At 30.8% G+C, this 17,211-nt stretch overlaps 1 protein-coding gene across 1 annotated transcript in view; it reads left to right on the forward strand.

The window, feature by feature from the left end:
- The first annotated feature begins 555 nt into the window (after window positions 1–555).
- The window catches only part of LOC129226295 (ATP-dependent RNA helicase TDRD9-like), a 68,433-nt gene continuing 51,777 nt past the window's right edge, over window positions 556–17,211 (forward strand). Inside the window, exons 1-9 of the mRNA XM_054860899.1 lie at window positions 556–609; window positions 1,477–1,561; window positions 1,656–1,713; window positions 4,654–4,758; window positions 4,859–4,953; window positions 5,468–5,599; window positions 8,469–8,622; window positions 15,511–15,574; window positions 15,673–15,736. Of these exons, the coding sequence (XP_054716874.1) occupies window positions 4,897–4,953; window positions 5,468–5,599; window positions 8,469–8,622; window positions 15,511–15,574; window positions 15,673–15,736 (471 nt within the window). The 5' untranslated portion in view covers window positions 556–609; window positions 1,477–1,561; window positions 1,656–1,713; window positions 4,654–4,758; window positions 4,859–4,896. The remainder of the gene's footprint in view (window positions 610–1,476; window positions 1,562–1,655; window positions 1,714–4,653; window positions 4,759–4,858; window positions 4,954–5,467; window positions 5,600–8,468; window positions 8,623–15,510; window positions 15,575–15,672; window positions 15,737–17,211) is intronic.

Below are 17,211 nucleotides of genomic sequence, written 5' to 3' on the forward strand. Positions count from 1 at the left end.
ATATTGATGGATAACTTTTGGTTTACATTTTGAAATGTCACAAAAAGATTTTATTTTTCACAATATTTTTTTTTTAATTCACCTAAATAGGACCCTGTGAAAAATCCTGAACAGACCCCTGCAAATCATTAAAAACTACTTAGAAATATTTGGCTTCAAAGTTTGAAAATATGTTTTGCAATGTTTGAGAACTTAGTTGTGTTATTACAATGGTATCTCTTTATTTCCCTGAGTTTAACAGAAAGCAAAAGTTATTTTTTATGCTTCTTTGAAAGATATTTCTATTTTGATAAACTGCTGTTGAAATTTAATTTTCAAGAATAATTTTATGTTTTAAGAAATATTTTATTAATTTTAATGGCACAATTTATGGTGTGAAACTATTTCTGTTCTAACCTTTCTCATACCATTCTTAAGTTTTAAATTAAAGAAAAGTAGAGATATGTTTTTTTTTTTAAATTTGCTATGTTGATAATTGTGTTTGAAAATCAGCTTTTTTCATGTTTTGCTAAAATATTTATGTAAGTTTTTGTTTTCTTTGCTAATGTAAGGTTATGATGAAATTGCTGCATTGACAAACAAGCTGAGTACAGCACGTGTCAATAAAAAGTAAGAGAGCTTTGTTTAATTATGTTTTAATGTTGATTATGGTTTTTATGTGGTTTTCATTACATTACTGATGGGTTTCAATCAATAATAATACTAAACCAACAATTCCTGCAGCTTATGACTTTAGCATTTTTATACTTTTAGTTCATTGTTATTAAAACTTTTTTTACTTCATTATTTATTATGAATTTGACTTCTTTATTATATCATCAGTTAGCAATTAATTAACCAAAAATAAAATTTGAGCAATCAAGTTTGAAGATAATGTTATATGAATAAGTACTTGAATGATTTATTACGGACATGATGCATAGTGATTAGGGATGTAATGAAAATCATGCCAAATACCAAATATTTGGTCAAAAATTAGACTGAATACTGAGCATTCGGTGGCCATATACTTACTTGATAAAAGTCATTAGTAAACTTATAGTTTTTAATATTTGGTGTTAATAACCCCTAGAGACTAATTAAAAAGTGTCATATTGTTTTTTTTTTTTTTTTTTTTTCAAAAATATTTTCAATCTTGATGAATTTTTTGCAACAGGCTACTTTTGAAATGTATGCCAAAAAAGAAAACTTCATATGATTTCCACAAATCTGAATGTAACAATTAGTTAAGTTACTTTAAAAAGTAGTTTTAAATGTCTTCTGTTGATACGCTAAATACATTTGTCTGAATATTCAGCTACAGTTGAAGTGCTAGATGGGTCCAGCAACAAATAGTGATCGAATGTCCTTCACATCCCTAATGATTAATTTTCTTTTCAAATATAAGGGGAGAAAAAAGCTAGTGTCTTTACAAGAAGTATAAGGTAATTAGTTTTCATGAATTGATAAGATAATAATTTAAGAATCTTTTTACAGCTTTTGGATTCTTCCTCTTCATTCAAGTATTACGGTTGAAGAGCAGACCAAAGTGTTCAGAGATCCTCCTCCAAATCACAGAAAGGTATACTTAAAAAAATCATTTCCCCTTGATGATATCATGCTATCTATGTTGGTTTTTAATTTAAGGTTTACTTCATTTTCAAATTCAATTGCAGGTTATTTTGTCTACGAACATCGCAGAAAGTTCTATAACTGTTCCTGATATCAAATATGGTATGTTCTAATTGCTTTTGAAGTATAAATTATTTTGGGCTACAAGTTAGAAATTTGCTGCGGTAGTAAAAGGGCTTCACTTCTGTGTTTTAATGTTTGTTAAGTGAAGTTTACCTATCATGTTCAAGTCACTTTTAAACATCCGTTTTAGTATTTTCAATTCTATTAAAATTTACTCTAAATCTGCTGTTGCAAACTTTTTTCATACATGCTTTTCATACTATTTATTTTTTGCTATTAGTTTCAAAAGGAAAAAAGTAGCTGGCCATTCCATAGGAAATTATAAGTTTTGTCCTGCATTTAGCAGATCTGTATTTTATTTCAAACGTAATATTTTTAGAATGCATTAAGCAAAAATTTTTTGCCTGAGAAATTACATGTATGATTTTTTCCATGTATACTTTACTTCTTATTTCTCTCACGTACACAATCCATACCAACTGTATGAGTATAGTTTCGTAAGAAAATATTTTCTGTTTCAAATAGATAGCCATGTTGGTGTAGATTTTTTCTTATGAAAATAATATGGCAGACATCTGCCATTTATTTATATTTTAATAGCATAAGCATATTAACAAGTGTTTTGATTGATGATTATACTCGATTAATTTGAATAAAAGTATTGCAGAAGTTCTTTTGATTGAGCGACACGACTCCCTGTTGGTGGGCACCCTTGGGATTATGGTGTAAACGAGCGTTTCTTAATTTCTTTGATAGGTGGAATCCTTTATAATGTCCAATTTTTTTCGCAACACCCCTAGTTTTTTCCTTCTGCAACATTCTGAAAATTTATTTGTAACTAGCCACCTGCGGCGACCAGCTGGTTTGCCTTTTTCTGCCATTTGCCTTTTTATGCAAACAGCTGACTATGGTGGCTGTTTGGCTTACTTGCCATTCACCTTCTTACACCAAGATTTCTGCCTTCGGCAGCTGTTTCAATGAAATACATTTTTTATCAATCTATATCTATCTATATCAAACTTAATTTTAAAAAATATACATATTCTATATCTATCTCCAGTTGCATTTTGTGCCATTCACCGTTTTCCGCTAAGATTGCTGACTTCGGCTGCTTCTATCAACCTATACAATCTATCTCTATATATTTTCCCTAACGGCCTATTCCCTAACAAAAAAAAAAAAGATCACTCAAAAAACCGTGCGTTTTATGTATTTAATTAACTAGCACAAAAATTAAAAAAAAAAAATGCTCCAGCTTTTGTTCCCTGTAGTGGGCCAAAAGTAGCATTGCCGAAAAAAATAAAAACCTCACCGTTTTTATCGAATTAAATGCGCGCAAATATGTAAGGCAAAATAGATACAGCAAAACGTCCGGCGGAGGAGGAGGGGGGATCGAAAAAAGAAAGAAATGAAATCCCTAAACTAAAAAAAGTAAAGAAAAAGCAAGTGATACCGTTAAAATATAGAAGTAAGCAATAGTAAAAAAAATAATAATAAAAATTGACGCGATTAAGATTCAATTCTTCAATACCAAATCAAAATCCAGGTTGTGTCCAGATAGGAAGAAAGTTTTTTTTGACCAATCTATGGGCATGCAAAAACGGGCAGGGGGGGGGGAAGGTTCTGCATCTAAAAAATTGTTAAAAAAATACTATTGCGAATTTTTAAAAACTTTTTTTTTTCTGAAGAGGGTGATATGTTCTCACTATCAAATATTTAAATTTTAGAAAAGAGGCTTCTGTACATTTTGCAGGATGAGTTTCGAAAAAAAACTAAACCCAGGAAAAAATGCAAAATAAAGGTTTTTTCAAAAATTCATAAAAAATACAAAATTTGCTCTATCTTTGGAATTTTTTTATTCATCATATTTAAAATTAAATTTCCTACACTATAGTATAAAAAATGTTTGTCTGGTTCAATTGGTTCAGGGTCTGTGAGGTAAAAATTACTAAAAAGTGCAAAAAAAAAAAAAAAAAAAAAACACATGAAACATTAAATAACTTTTTTCTAATTAAAATATCAAAAATTGAAGCCCGAGGTGCACATCTTCGGCAAAAATTGCACCTGGGTGCCAAATTTCATCTTTCTAGGCCTTACCGTTTTCCCCGGAGGCGCACCACACACACACAAACAAACATCTTATTTTTTTATATGTATAGATAATAACAATGAAAATCAAATAATGTTTGTCTTATAACTTCAAAGTTAACATGAAATTTCAAGAAATTTCTTCAAGCAAGTAATTTTGAGCAAAAATTACAAGTTTCACTGAGGTGGGTGCATTTATTATTGCATAGATTTTATTTTTGCAGTTATTCTACACCGTAGGCTTTATATGTGAAAGTGGAATTTTAATGTTAGGGTAAGCAAATCTGTTGCAGCATTTTTATATTTTACTGGCACATTAGGTGAAAAACCAGATCTGTTGACTGTACCAAAACTGCATGAACGACATTAACTTGAATATCTGTTACTAAGATGAATCAAATGTTGTTTCAATGAAGTTCCTGTTATTAAACTGACATAGTCTGTGGTCAGACATTGCAAATAATATGATTTTTACCCTGCTGTTCATTCGAAAAGCACTAATCAAAAGCTACACTGAAACCTTAGCTTTATTGAGTTTTAAATGATTAATCATCATTTACTCTAGAAAATAAGTAAGCCCTCAACAATTCATGAAACTTTCTTTTTAGCTTTTGTTTAGCCTTTGTATTTATTTATTTTTGCTTTTTTATCAGTATCAGCCATATTCATTCTCCAACAAGCAAGAAATTCCAGTGTTTTTTTTTTTGTCCCTTTTTATGTATTTATTATTTTTTCACTGCTATCCATACAGCTTTTCTAACAAATAAGTAAACAGGATAAGTATAAATACAAGAATGAGTCACTCTCCTGATCTGGGTGATTTGATAAAGTCTAAATAATTTACCTTTGCTAGAAGCATTTATTTAATGTAGCTTACTTTTTTCTTTTCAGTTATTGATTTCTGCCTTACTAAGAGCTTAGTAACTGATCCATTTACAAATTATACTTGCCTTCAGCTTGAATGGGCATCTAAAGCAAATTGCATTCAAAGAAAAGGTAATATTAGTTGGTTTGCAAGGATTTTTCCAAAATTATTCTTTTTTTAAATATTTTCCTTTGGTTTTATACTCATTGTTTACTACTTTTTATGCTCCAGGAAGAGCTGGTCGAGTCGATATCGGCAAAGTGTACAGAATGGTGCCAAAGTCATTTTATGAAGATTTTGCTGACTATGGTATTCCTGAAATAAAGGTGAGTAATTTTTTTGTAATTTTCTTTTCAAAGCATTTATAGTAGGAAAAGAAATTCTAGATTCTTGAACTAATTTGGTATTTTAAAAAGGAGAGGGAGGGGTAGGGGGGGTAACATGAAATATGGCATCAACATTTTTTTTAATAATAAGTTAATAAAAACATTAACATGTGAAGAGGAGGTCAAAAATGGGGAAAAAACATGTGGCATCATTTATAGACAGCCCCTTAGGTATCCAGATGTAACAAGAACATAGTTATTAGAATATGTAACTAATATATTACATTTAGTACAAATTATAAAAAGGCTTTACATTTTTGTTTTATGCATTCAGATTTGCCTAAGTTGGGGAGTTGAAAAAGCTTTCTCATACAAATTTCTTGCACTTCATGCTTATTTTATTTGAAAAAAAAAAAGATTTTTTTTTAAAACTATAAAATACAGATGAAAGTTAGAAAAAAGAAGTTTATGCATAAATATCAAAGATTTCCATTAAATGCTTTTTCCTTTCCAGCGGTGTCCCTTGACTAGTACTATTTTGCACATTAAGAAACTTGATCCAGGTGAACCAAAAGAAATGTTGGCGTTTGCTTTGGAACCTCCGAACCAGCGTGATATAGAGACTGCTGTTCTTCAACTAAAAGAGGTTTGTTTGTATTCATTGTTTACTTTCAATTTAGAAATGAAGGGCCTGAAATTAGCATTTCATAATTCTCTGCTGCTCCAAAAGCAACAAGTTTACCAATTTCGCACCAAATTACTGTATTACCTCGCATTATCCAGCATGCTGCGAAATTCGGGGGTATCCAGATTTTCAATAACACTTGCCCGGATCCTTTTCGACATGCCGAAAAAATCGAGGTTAGTTGAAAAAATAATACTATAAAAATATATGTTCAGCTTGAAAATAAATATAAGTTCTGTATATCTTATAAGTATTAATAAACAGTTTAATTTTGATTAAAGTGTTGCTATTTATATGCAGTTTAATTTGTAAAAATATTTACTAACAGTGTCATTTGTTACTTTTAACAAGAAAAATATTGTTTAATAACAAATAATTTTATAAAAATTAAATTAAAACTAAGTAAGCAAACATTTAAGTCGTAAGTTACCGCTCCTAAACCAGTGTAAAGAATTTACCATAGCTATTTAATAAATAAAAAATTAAATTTACCTCTCTAAAAGGAACCTAAAATAATTAAGCTAAAAAAATTATTAACAAATTGCAGTAACGATGATTGCTTCTGAATTGATTACTTTATTGGCATACAATTAAATCCATTAATAATGACCTACCATAAATAACAAGCACATATTATATGCAATACACATTTTTTTTTAAGAAGGTATCTTTCGGGATTTATTCTTTTCTTTACATGGCTTGCTTTCTGATTGGAACTGAATGGGGAAATTTACTTTTGTTTTGTTACAAAATAAACCACAAATTATCCGGCATGCCAGAAAATTCGAATTTCCCGGCATGCTGGTCAACCTCGCTTTTTTCCGGCATGTGTGATAATGCGGGGTACTTCTATATTGAACATTCCATTTTTGTACATGAGTTTTTGCTGTATAAAATTGCTTCTGGAAATAATGAAGCACTTATTAAAGCACATTGTTATACCGGACTACTTTTACACATTAGATATTAAATGTACGCATTTTAGCTCTTATTACTTTTACGTGTCAATTCCAACAGATATAAAATAACAGCCAAAAAAATTTCTTTAATTATATGTGCTTCAAAAAAATCTAGGTCTGGTTTAAAAGTCTACAGATTTTTTTTTTTTTAAATAATTTAACTCTGTGTCCTAATTCCAAAGCAAAACATTTCATTTGTGTTTTTCCTTGCATTCATACGTAAAAGTTACTCTTGATAATGGTCTTGGAATATGTCTGGTAAAATTTTAGGAAGATGTTGAAGAACATTTATTATTATTATTTTGACCATAAAGGGGAAGCTGTGGAAGAAAAATATTTCATTCTTTTACTTTTGTTGTGTGATTAAAGTGAAAATATTTTCAAGCAACTCAATTTCTAAGAGTAGAAATAGATACAGCTTAATAAATGAAAATTTTTTTTTTTTGTATTTAGCTTTTATTTTTAACAGTATTTATTGGAACGACTAGCATAAACAGACATCCTTTATGGCATACAGAGACTGCAGTTTCGCCTTTGCTATGGACTCATAAGTCTGGAAAAGTCGATAACTGAGATGAAGGTTCGTTAAAACTAACATTACCTTCAGCTGAAAGTAATTTAGCACACCAACGAGGATCTTCAATCGGTTGTGCTGCTCAGCTCGTAAATTGAAGGCCTTTAGGTACTTTAGGTTTGAAGGACTTTAGGTAATGAGCTGGAGGCTGATGTCATCCAGATGTTTAACTCGGTCATTGATTATTCCTGACTGATGAGTCCACAACAAGGATGAAACTGCAGTCTCTCTCATAACTGGACTGTGAGTCTGAGTCTACGCTTGTGGTTCCCCCTTAACCAGTGGCGTAGCTAGACCCGACTTTCGGGGGGGGTTACTTCTTTTATATATATATATATATATATATATATATATATATATATATATATATATATATATATATGTATATATATATATATATATGTATATATATATATATATTGTATATATATATATATATATATATGTATATATATATATATATATATGTATATATATATATATATATATATATATATATGTATATATATATGTATATATATATATATATGTATATATATATATATATATATGTATATATATATATATATATGTATATATATATATATATATATGTATATATATATGTATATATATATGTATATATATATGTATATGTATATATATATGTATATGTATATATATATGTATATATATATGTATATATATATATGTATATATATATATGTATATATATATGTGTATATATATATATGTATATATGTATATATATATATATATATATGTATATATATATGTATATATATATATGTATATATATGTATATATATATATATATATATATATATATATATATGTATATATATATATATATGTATATGTATATATATATATATATGTATATATATATGTATATATATATATATATATATATATGTATATGTATATATATATATATAATATATATATTAGTATATATACATATATATATATGTATATATATATGTATAATATATATATATATATATATATATATATATATATATATATATATATATTATATATATACATATATATATATATATATATATGTATATGTATAATCGCTTGGAATTTTTTTCCTTTTCTTCTTTTTTTTTCTTTCTCTTCTCTCTTCTTTTTCTCTTTTTTTTTGAGACTAACTTTTCGGGGGGGGGGGGGGGTTTGTCCCCCCCCTTAGCTACGCCCCTGCCCTTAACCCTGTCTTGAAGGCTCAATATTTATTGATTCTTATTTTTTTCCCCTTTTTCTCAGTTCTAAAATTCTATTATTCTCTTAGGCTTTTGCACTGATACCAAATTCAAATGGAATTTATGATGGTGATTTGACGTTTATTGGCCGTGTGATGGCCAATTTGCCATTGGACATAAAACTGAGCAAGTTGATTGTCTTTGGATATGCATTCAATTGTCTTGAAGAGTGTATCATTATAGGTAAGCACTATTTCCATAGCAACTGATACAGTACACAAGGCATATTTGTCATTTATGTTCTAAAAGTGACTGAATTCAGTTTTTAAAAATCTTAAACCTAGTTGATCTTTAATAGTTTTATCCAAAGTAGACAAAAAATCATTTTATTTAAAAATATTAACAATAATAATAATAATAATAACAACAATACAGCTGTGTGTTTTATTTTTACAGTATATTTTGTGTTTATTATATGTATTTTATAGTTGGGGCGAACTTAACATGGCAACATTGGGAAGGTGGCCCAGTTCCTGATCATAGCATCATGGACTCTGGGTTACGACATTAGGTTTACCCTAACTCTTGAACATCATGAATCATTTTTAATTTAAAATTTGCTTAGTAATAGTAAACTGCAATTGTTTGACCTTTCACTTTGTTCATGAAGAACATCAAAACAAGGTTCGTACAGGTTTTGGAAATCCTGGAAAGTCATGGAAAAAAAATAAGCAAATTTCAGACCTGGAAAAGTCATGAAGAATTGAAATTTTCATTTAAAGTCATGGAAATTTATTTAAAGTCATGGAAAATGTCTTGGCCAAAGAAAAAGTAACAGTAGCTAAAAGAGCATTAGAATCCTAGAGCGGTTTAACAGTATTGAACATATAAAAGCTAATAAAACTGGAAAATTGAACGATCTCAAAAACAAATTTGAATTTTGAAATCACATTGCATTCACATCTGTAGCAGCCACTCGTCTTTTTTTTTGCAATGTGATATTACTGCTTGGACATCACTCATCTTGAATTTACCATTGTTTTCAACACTTCTAATATTTTATATTCTGTGGTAGCAAACTTGCACGTTCTTGATTTTGCCACGCAAACGTAAAAAACCCAATTCAATTGCATCCGAATTCATTTTCATCACTCGTGAAAACTTTTCTATTAATTTGTGAGGGTTTATCTTAATTTCTTGAAGGTTTTAGAAAATAAAGATCTTTAGTCAGGCGATAGAATACAGAAATAGGGGAATTCTAATACTCTGAAATCGTAGTGCCCTACATACGGCCTGCAAAAATAATCCACGTGACCCACTGCTTTGTTTAATATCAGGAATCAAACACTATGTTCTGGAATTCCTGAACCTATTAATTTATATGCATTTGAAAATGTGCAAATAAACAAACGAGTACATTTGAATGAGAAGATTTATTCACTTCTGAATTTTTTATTTAAATAAATATCTGATTTAGGAACATGAATTTACTAAAGAATGCAGTTTTACTTTAAAGAACCAAAAAACTGTCAAGTTTGTGGATAATTAAATGCACTGTTGACACTAAAAGATAACCTTTGAAGCAAATTTATTGAAGCTTATGACTCATTCAACCTTTGTCCCATTCATTTTTATTCTGCCTGTTAATAAAAAAATTATGAGACATTTAAGCATCATTATATTCCATTCACTGTATTTTTACTTTACTTAAATTTATATGACTTAGAGAAATAATAGTTTAGTTTTTTAGATGTATAATTATACTTTTTTCCATCACAAGCTTCTAAGAGATAGTGGCATTCACATAGCAGTTTTGCTAATGCTCATTTCCAAAAAATGGCAAGTTTGACTTTAAGTAGTGCTATTCTCTTCATGTAACAAAGTTATGAAAATTTTTATGAAGTCATGAAAAAGTCATGGAATTTTTTCATCCGAATAGAGTATGAACCCTGTCAAAAGCTCACATATTTTAAGTTTTTTTCTTCAGAAGTTGTTAAAAATGTTGTCTAGTCTATTATTAGTAAAATGTAGCATTATTTTATAGAATTTGTCGAGATGTAACTTGCTAAGATGCACTTTGAAACACAAAGTGCTGTTGTCACAAGCCTCAAATACTGCTGACCTCGTTTCAGATAAAAATGCCCTAGTATTGCTGCCATCTTTCTTTTAGAATTTTATTTCGTAAAATTCACATACGATTGTCACTTTTTGATAAGAAAGGTTGGCATCTTTTCGGAAAAGTTTCATGGTCGTTAAATATTTAAAAACAATAAGCTTTGTTTTTAAATATTTGATATGCTGGACAGATTCCCATTTAATCATGTGTAACTAGGTAAACTTTTTGAATCAGCACCATGCCAGTGGTGGCTCGTGCCTTGAAAAAGTGAGGGGGCCACAGATCACACACACACACACACACATAGGTGCACTCGCACCGCAGGATTTTTGAGAAAAAAAAATTTAAATATTTTTTTAACATTTAAACTTTCTTAAAGTATTTATTTGTGTTAAATGAATAAATTTTAATTCATTTTAACCACAGGACACGCTACAAAATACTTAAACTACTAAGTAAATCACGAAAGATATTAATATCATGTTTATGTCCATGATTGCGGCAAGGTGGTTCACTTTCACCCCTTTGACTTTCAAAAATAAAATTTAATTAATCAGATGAAGAAAAGTTACAAAGTACATCACAAAAATTTTTAATCTCACATTCATGTCCAGTACGCTTACCGGCGCCACAGTACGCCACTCTTGCAGCACAGGTAAGCTGCTGCAAGGGAGGCTCTTTCACTCCCTGACGTTTTAAAATAAATTTTAAAAAGTAATATCAGTCTAACATTTTAATAGTAATATTATTTTTACCCTTTTAATAACTAATTATTTTGAATGAGTAAAATTAATTTTATTTTAAGTAAGGCTAAATTACAAAAGTGCAAAAATATTGTGATCAGAAAAATATGTAAAAATTATAAATTAATTAACTTTAACCAAGATGAAAATACATCCCAGTATTGAATTTAAAATTGATAAAATAAAAATTGATCAACTGAATTTTTTAAAAAAAATAAAAAATAAATAAATTAAAGAGCTAGTAAAAAAAAATTCTTTACAATTCACATGCAGATGTACCCTTCTGCATATGAATCTGCCGGCGCCCATGGGCCAAATTCAGAATTTTTATGAGATAAAGAAAAACTATCAAACTCTTTTATTTTCTTCAAATTATTGATAACTTGCCACATTTTCTTTAAAACTACATGAGCAGTAATTTAAAACAAAATAATAATTTCTGTGCAACAATGGAAAGACATTTTTTGAATTAAAAAAAAAAAAATCTTGTAACAATATATGCACAGACATACATACAACACAACACACAACAGTGACACAACTAGAAAATAAATATTAGGAGGAGCATAGAAGGGAAAAAAATATCATCAATTTGATTGGTTTGATTTGCTCATTCTCTCAATTTTGAAACATGTAGTTTTCAAAATGCAATTTTAGACATTCTTTGTAATGCTGGGGTAAAGAACGGTACAGGGGACTCCGCGGAAATGTGTATAAATTGAAGCCTTAAAATGCGGTTAAAAGCCATATTTATTGACGTTAGGGTAAGGGATGGGGCTCCGAGGCTCTCCCTGTTTGTTTTTTGTTTTTTTGAAAAATAAACGAATCCTAATTCCTCCTCCCTCTCCAATTTTTCGAAATTGCAGTTCCAAAAACGCAATTGTAGACAAACTTGGAAGAATTTTACTGGAAGGGGTTCTGTTGCTCTCCCCTAAATTTTTTTTCCAAATTGAAGTCCTAAAATTGACTTGAAGAAAAAAATAATCTTCGTACCGTGGACAATACGAAGGACAAGAGTCCGTGGACAATACGAAGAAATGCAAAAAAGTAATTTTGATTTAACATGCAATTTTAGTAACTAAATTAAAAACGTGAAGAAGTAAAAACTTTTAAGGTATATTCAAAACTAATATAAAAAATAATTTAAAAAAAAAAATTCTTCTCTAAATTGTCATTATCGTACGCTAACTACTTGAAGACAAAGAGTCAAGAAAGGAGTAAACAATCTAATCTTGTGCAAATGAAAACGTCTTCCTTTACTGTATGTTGTTTATTTTACATTGCCTGAATCGTAAGAAGAACATTCAAGCTATGTAAAATAAACAACATACAGGCAGGTAACGAGCTCGGCGAATCTTGCTGTAAATATTGAGGTTCAATGCATTGTTGTTGAGGGGGGGGGGACACAGATAATCCGCACCTCATTAATTTTACATTTTTTTCACAAATAATCTGCGGATTATACACAGGAAAATATGGTACAATCCATTTTTTTTTAATTTCAAGCACGTACGCACAAAAAAAAGGGCGAAAAAATAAAAAGTTATATATTATTGTGTTAAAAAAGTGAGGGGGCCCAGGGCCCCTCCCACGAGCCGCCACTGCATCATGCTATTGAAAAATGAATGACTTGATGTTTTTTTACATTTATTAGTGACATTTCTAGCAAGGGGTCAGTCATCATAATGGGAGATGATGAGACTTTCCAGGAATTGATTGGAATAATTTTTACCATAGTAATAGCAGAGAAGAGGATTTTTTGAAAGTAATTGGTGACTGTTTCTTAGATCAAATTGTAACTCAAGGTACTCGACAGGACGCGATTTTAGATCTAGTTTTCTGCGACATGGAAGGCTCTGTTCAGGGGTTATGTGTAGGGGAACACATTGGAGATAGTGACCACAACAGTATTAGGTTTGGGATTAAATTTGATATGCACAAAGTAGAGAATTTTAGGTTTGTGCCCAATTTCAGAAATACTGACTTTGTGGCACTTCGGCAGAGTTTGAAAGCAGTTTTTTCTTCTGGATTGGACAATAGCGATGTGAATCTTCAGTGGGCAGAGTTTAAGGAAAATCTAGCGAATACGGTTAGGGATCATGTTCCTTTTAGGAGAAAGGGTGTCAACACTAAAATTTGGCCAATGTGGTTCTCCAGGGAAACTAAAGACGCTCTAAATTACAAGCAAGCTGCTTTTCATAGGTTTAGAGAAACAGGTCACAGTGCAGATAGGCTCTAATATTGTAAGGCAAGGCGTAAATTTAAGTATTTGGTACGGATTCAGAAAAGAGAGTTGGAGCATAGACTGGCAGATAACATAAACAGGAATCCCAAGAGGTTTTTTGCATACGCTAATTCGGGGAAAGTTCGAAATAGTCATATTGGGCCACTGGTTGATGAGCACGGAATTTTAATTCAGGACGATAGTGATATTGCTAATGTTCTTAATAACTTTTTTTCGAGTGTTTTTAACGATAACTGTATCTCAACAGTTGACACCAACAAGACACAAGCTATAGTGTCTTGCTTGAGGACTTTGTATTTTCCAGGGATGACGTTTTACTTCATTTGAAAAAAATTAAAGAGACTAAGGCTCCGGGGCCAGATAATATTTATCCAAAAATTTTAGTTGAATGTGCAGAGGAATTAGCAGATGTACCGCAAACATTTTCAATGCTTCTTATAATTCGGGGACAGTGCCAGAGGACTGGAAGCTGGCTAACATTACACCGCTCTTCAAGAAAGGGTCTAAAGGGAGTGCGGGAAATTATAGACCTGTGAGTCTAACTTCGGTGGTTTGCAAAATTTTTGAAACATTGATGAAAATTAAGATAGTAAATTTTCTAGAGACTAATAATCTATTGACTAGTTTTCAGTACGGTTTTAGGAAAGGTAAATCTTGTGCAACTAATTTATTACATTTCTATGACAAAGTTACCATGGCTTTGGACAATAAGAAGCCTGTAGATGTTGTTTACATTGATTTTCAAAAAGCTTTCGATAAGGTACCGCATGTTGCTCTACTTAGCAAATTAGCTGATATAGGAATAGGAGGGAAAACTTTCATTTGGGTGAAAAATTGGCTGACCGGAAGGAAACAAAGAGTAGTTGTAAGGGGAAATTATTCTAATTGGAGTGAGGTCTTAAGCGGGGTTCCTCAAGGATCAGTGTTAGGGCCTGTTTTGTTCATTGTCTTTATGAACGATATTCACAAAAATATTTCTGGGAACATGAACTGTTTTGCTGATGATGTCAAAGTTATGGGGACTGTAGAAAATGAAGAACAAGCAAATCAGCTGCAAGAGGATCTAGATCATATTACAGAGTGGGCTGATAAATGGGGTATGGCTGTTAATGTTGGGAAATGTCAAGTGCTACATTTAGGGCATGGAAATAAGTGTACAAGTTATTATTTGCAAGGTTCAGTCATTAGTCAGGCAGACAAAGTTACTGATCTGGGGGTCCTAATAAGTCGGGATTTAAAGTTTAGCCAACAGTGCAGCATTGCTAGCAACAAAGCCAATAAGATACTTGGGTTTATCAATGGATCTATTTCAAATAAATCTAAAGAAGTTCTTCTGCCCTTATATAGAAGTTTGGTAAGACCCCATTTGGAGTATGCTGTTCAGTTTTGGTCTCCTTATCTTAAGAAAGACATTAATGTATTGGAAAGGGTTCAAAGGCGGACTACAAGGCTAATAAGTGGACTTTCCCACTTAGATTATGATTCCAGGCTTAGAAGGCTAAAAATGTACAGTCTTGAGCAAAGAAGAGACCGAGGGGACATGATTCAGCTGTTTAAATTTATTAAAACGAAAGATGTTACGGGGCTGAAGTTTAGCACTGAAAACAGGACAAGGGGTCATTGTTTTAAGCTGTTTAAATCTCAGGCTAACATGGATATTAGGAAAAATTATTATTTTAGCAGGGTAGTGGAACCTTGGAACAGCTTACTGGAAGAGGTGGTAATGAGCAAAGGAGTAGACAGTTTTAAGAGGGCCATTGATCTTCACTGGGGATTGTAAATTGACTAGGACCAGTCTAGCTGGGCCCAGAGCCTGTTGCTGGTCGTCACTTTTGTATTTGTATTTGTAAGACTTTGACATGTACAACTGAAAATGCTTTTAGCCTATTTTATGGAAAAGAAATTTGGTTGAATGAAGAAATTTAGAAAGAAATGAAATTTTTTCTTTCTCAAATTTACTCAACAGTTATATTTTACTGGTGTGATATTTGGAATCATACTAAACAGTTATTTCCTCTCTTCAACAGCTGCCAGTTTGTCCCTCCAAAGCTTTTTTGCAAGACCGTTTGATAAAGCCCTTGAAGCTTACAAGTATGTTTCTAATATAATTAAGATAATATTACACATCATTAGGAGTACATTCATCTGTCCATATAGAACAAATATTTATAATATTAATTTTTTTCCAGGGAGCAACTTTTGTGGAGTAAAAACACAGCTAGTGACTGCTTGGCATATCTCTATGCATACAGGGTATGTTTTAAAATTAAAAAAAATATTTTGCAGATGGATAAAAGCAGTTTCTGTTATTTTTTCGCTTTGCAATCCATTGTGTAGATTTTGCAGCTTGATAAAACTAGATTGATGCAGTTATCAAGCTGCAGATTTTGCAGCTTGATAACTTGGTTGTTGTAGATTGATAAACTTAACAGAGTGTGGAAAGCAACTTTCTGTCATAGTAGAGTTGGTCAGGACAGTGGAAAAAACTTGGTAAAAACTGTAAAATTGCCTGGATTTTAAAAATGTTCAAAAGAACAATATAATTTTGTACATAATCCAATTGAGACTTAAATCAAAACATACAATTAAGACTTAATTGGGTTTTTCAATATTAATTTGATAATTAAAACAATTTGAAAGAATTCGTTGATATAGAGTATTCTGTTGAATTTGAATGAGATCAATTTATTTTATTTGTAATTTTCATTAATAAAGTTGTAGTTTAATACGAGTTTTACTTTTTTTTAATATTTATATTAGTCATAGTTTATCTCTTCAAACTTCTATTATTCTGATAGATAGCCAAATTGGTATTATTTCTGCTTTAAAAATCAACCAAACGATCAGAATTTGTCACTTAATAATTACGACTGTTGTTCAATAGTTTAAACCAAAATCAGTGACAGGGCTCGGAGTCGTCCTGGCTTTCCTGGAATTCCTTATTCTTTATTTCATGTCCTGGAAGGTCCTTGAATTGTACACATTGTCCTGGAATTTCTGAAATTTCAAGCCTTTTTATTTTTTTGGAGGAAAGAAAAGTAAGTGTTCCCTTTAAAAAAAAAAATGTGGAATCAGCAAAGAGAGCGTTCATATTTTTTTCATCCCCGCACTGTCATTCATTTGCAAGCACATGGCTAGCCATCTTCTCCACTGGTCATGTGGGCTATCGAGGTTCAGCTCATTCGCTGTGACAGCATTTTATTGTTATTTAAATTCGACTTTCGTATAACTAAACAAATGCTAAAACAGATAACAATTAACATTTATATTGTAGTTTTATTGAGGTTTTGATAAGTTTAGAAACATTAGAGTAATTACATAAAAAGTAGTCGAAAACTTTGTACTGCATAGTGAATAAAATATGACAACGTATATAAAGTACAAATTGAGAATGAAAAAAGGTTAAAAAACCAGCAAACAGCGGTTTCGGCACTCTAAAATACAAGTGCCATCATCAGTGCAGTAAAATGAAGACAGGTTCACCCGACTAAAACACAGTGGAGGCGAACAATGGAATGAGAGACGTCATGACAACGTATATAAAGTACAAATTGAGAATGAAAAAAGGTTAAAAAACCAGCAAACAGCTGTTTCGGCACTCTAAATGACGTCATTGTTTCCGGTACTGCTCTCATATCTTTTACAACTCATCTCTCATTCCATTGTTCGCCTCGACTGTGTTTTAGTCGGGTGAAACTGTCTTCATTTTACTGCACTGATGATGGCAC

This window comes from Uloborus diversus, chromosome 7, assembly GCF_026930045.1.
Source record: "Uloborus diversus isolate 005 chromosome 7, Udiv.v.3.1, whole genome shotgun sequence".
Lineage (NCBI taxonomy): Eukaryota > Metazoa > Arthropoda > Arachnida > Araneae > Uloboridae > Uloborus > Uloborus diversus.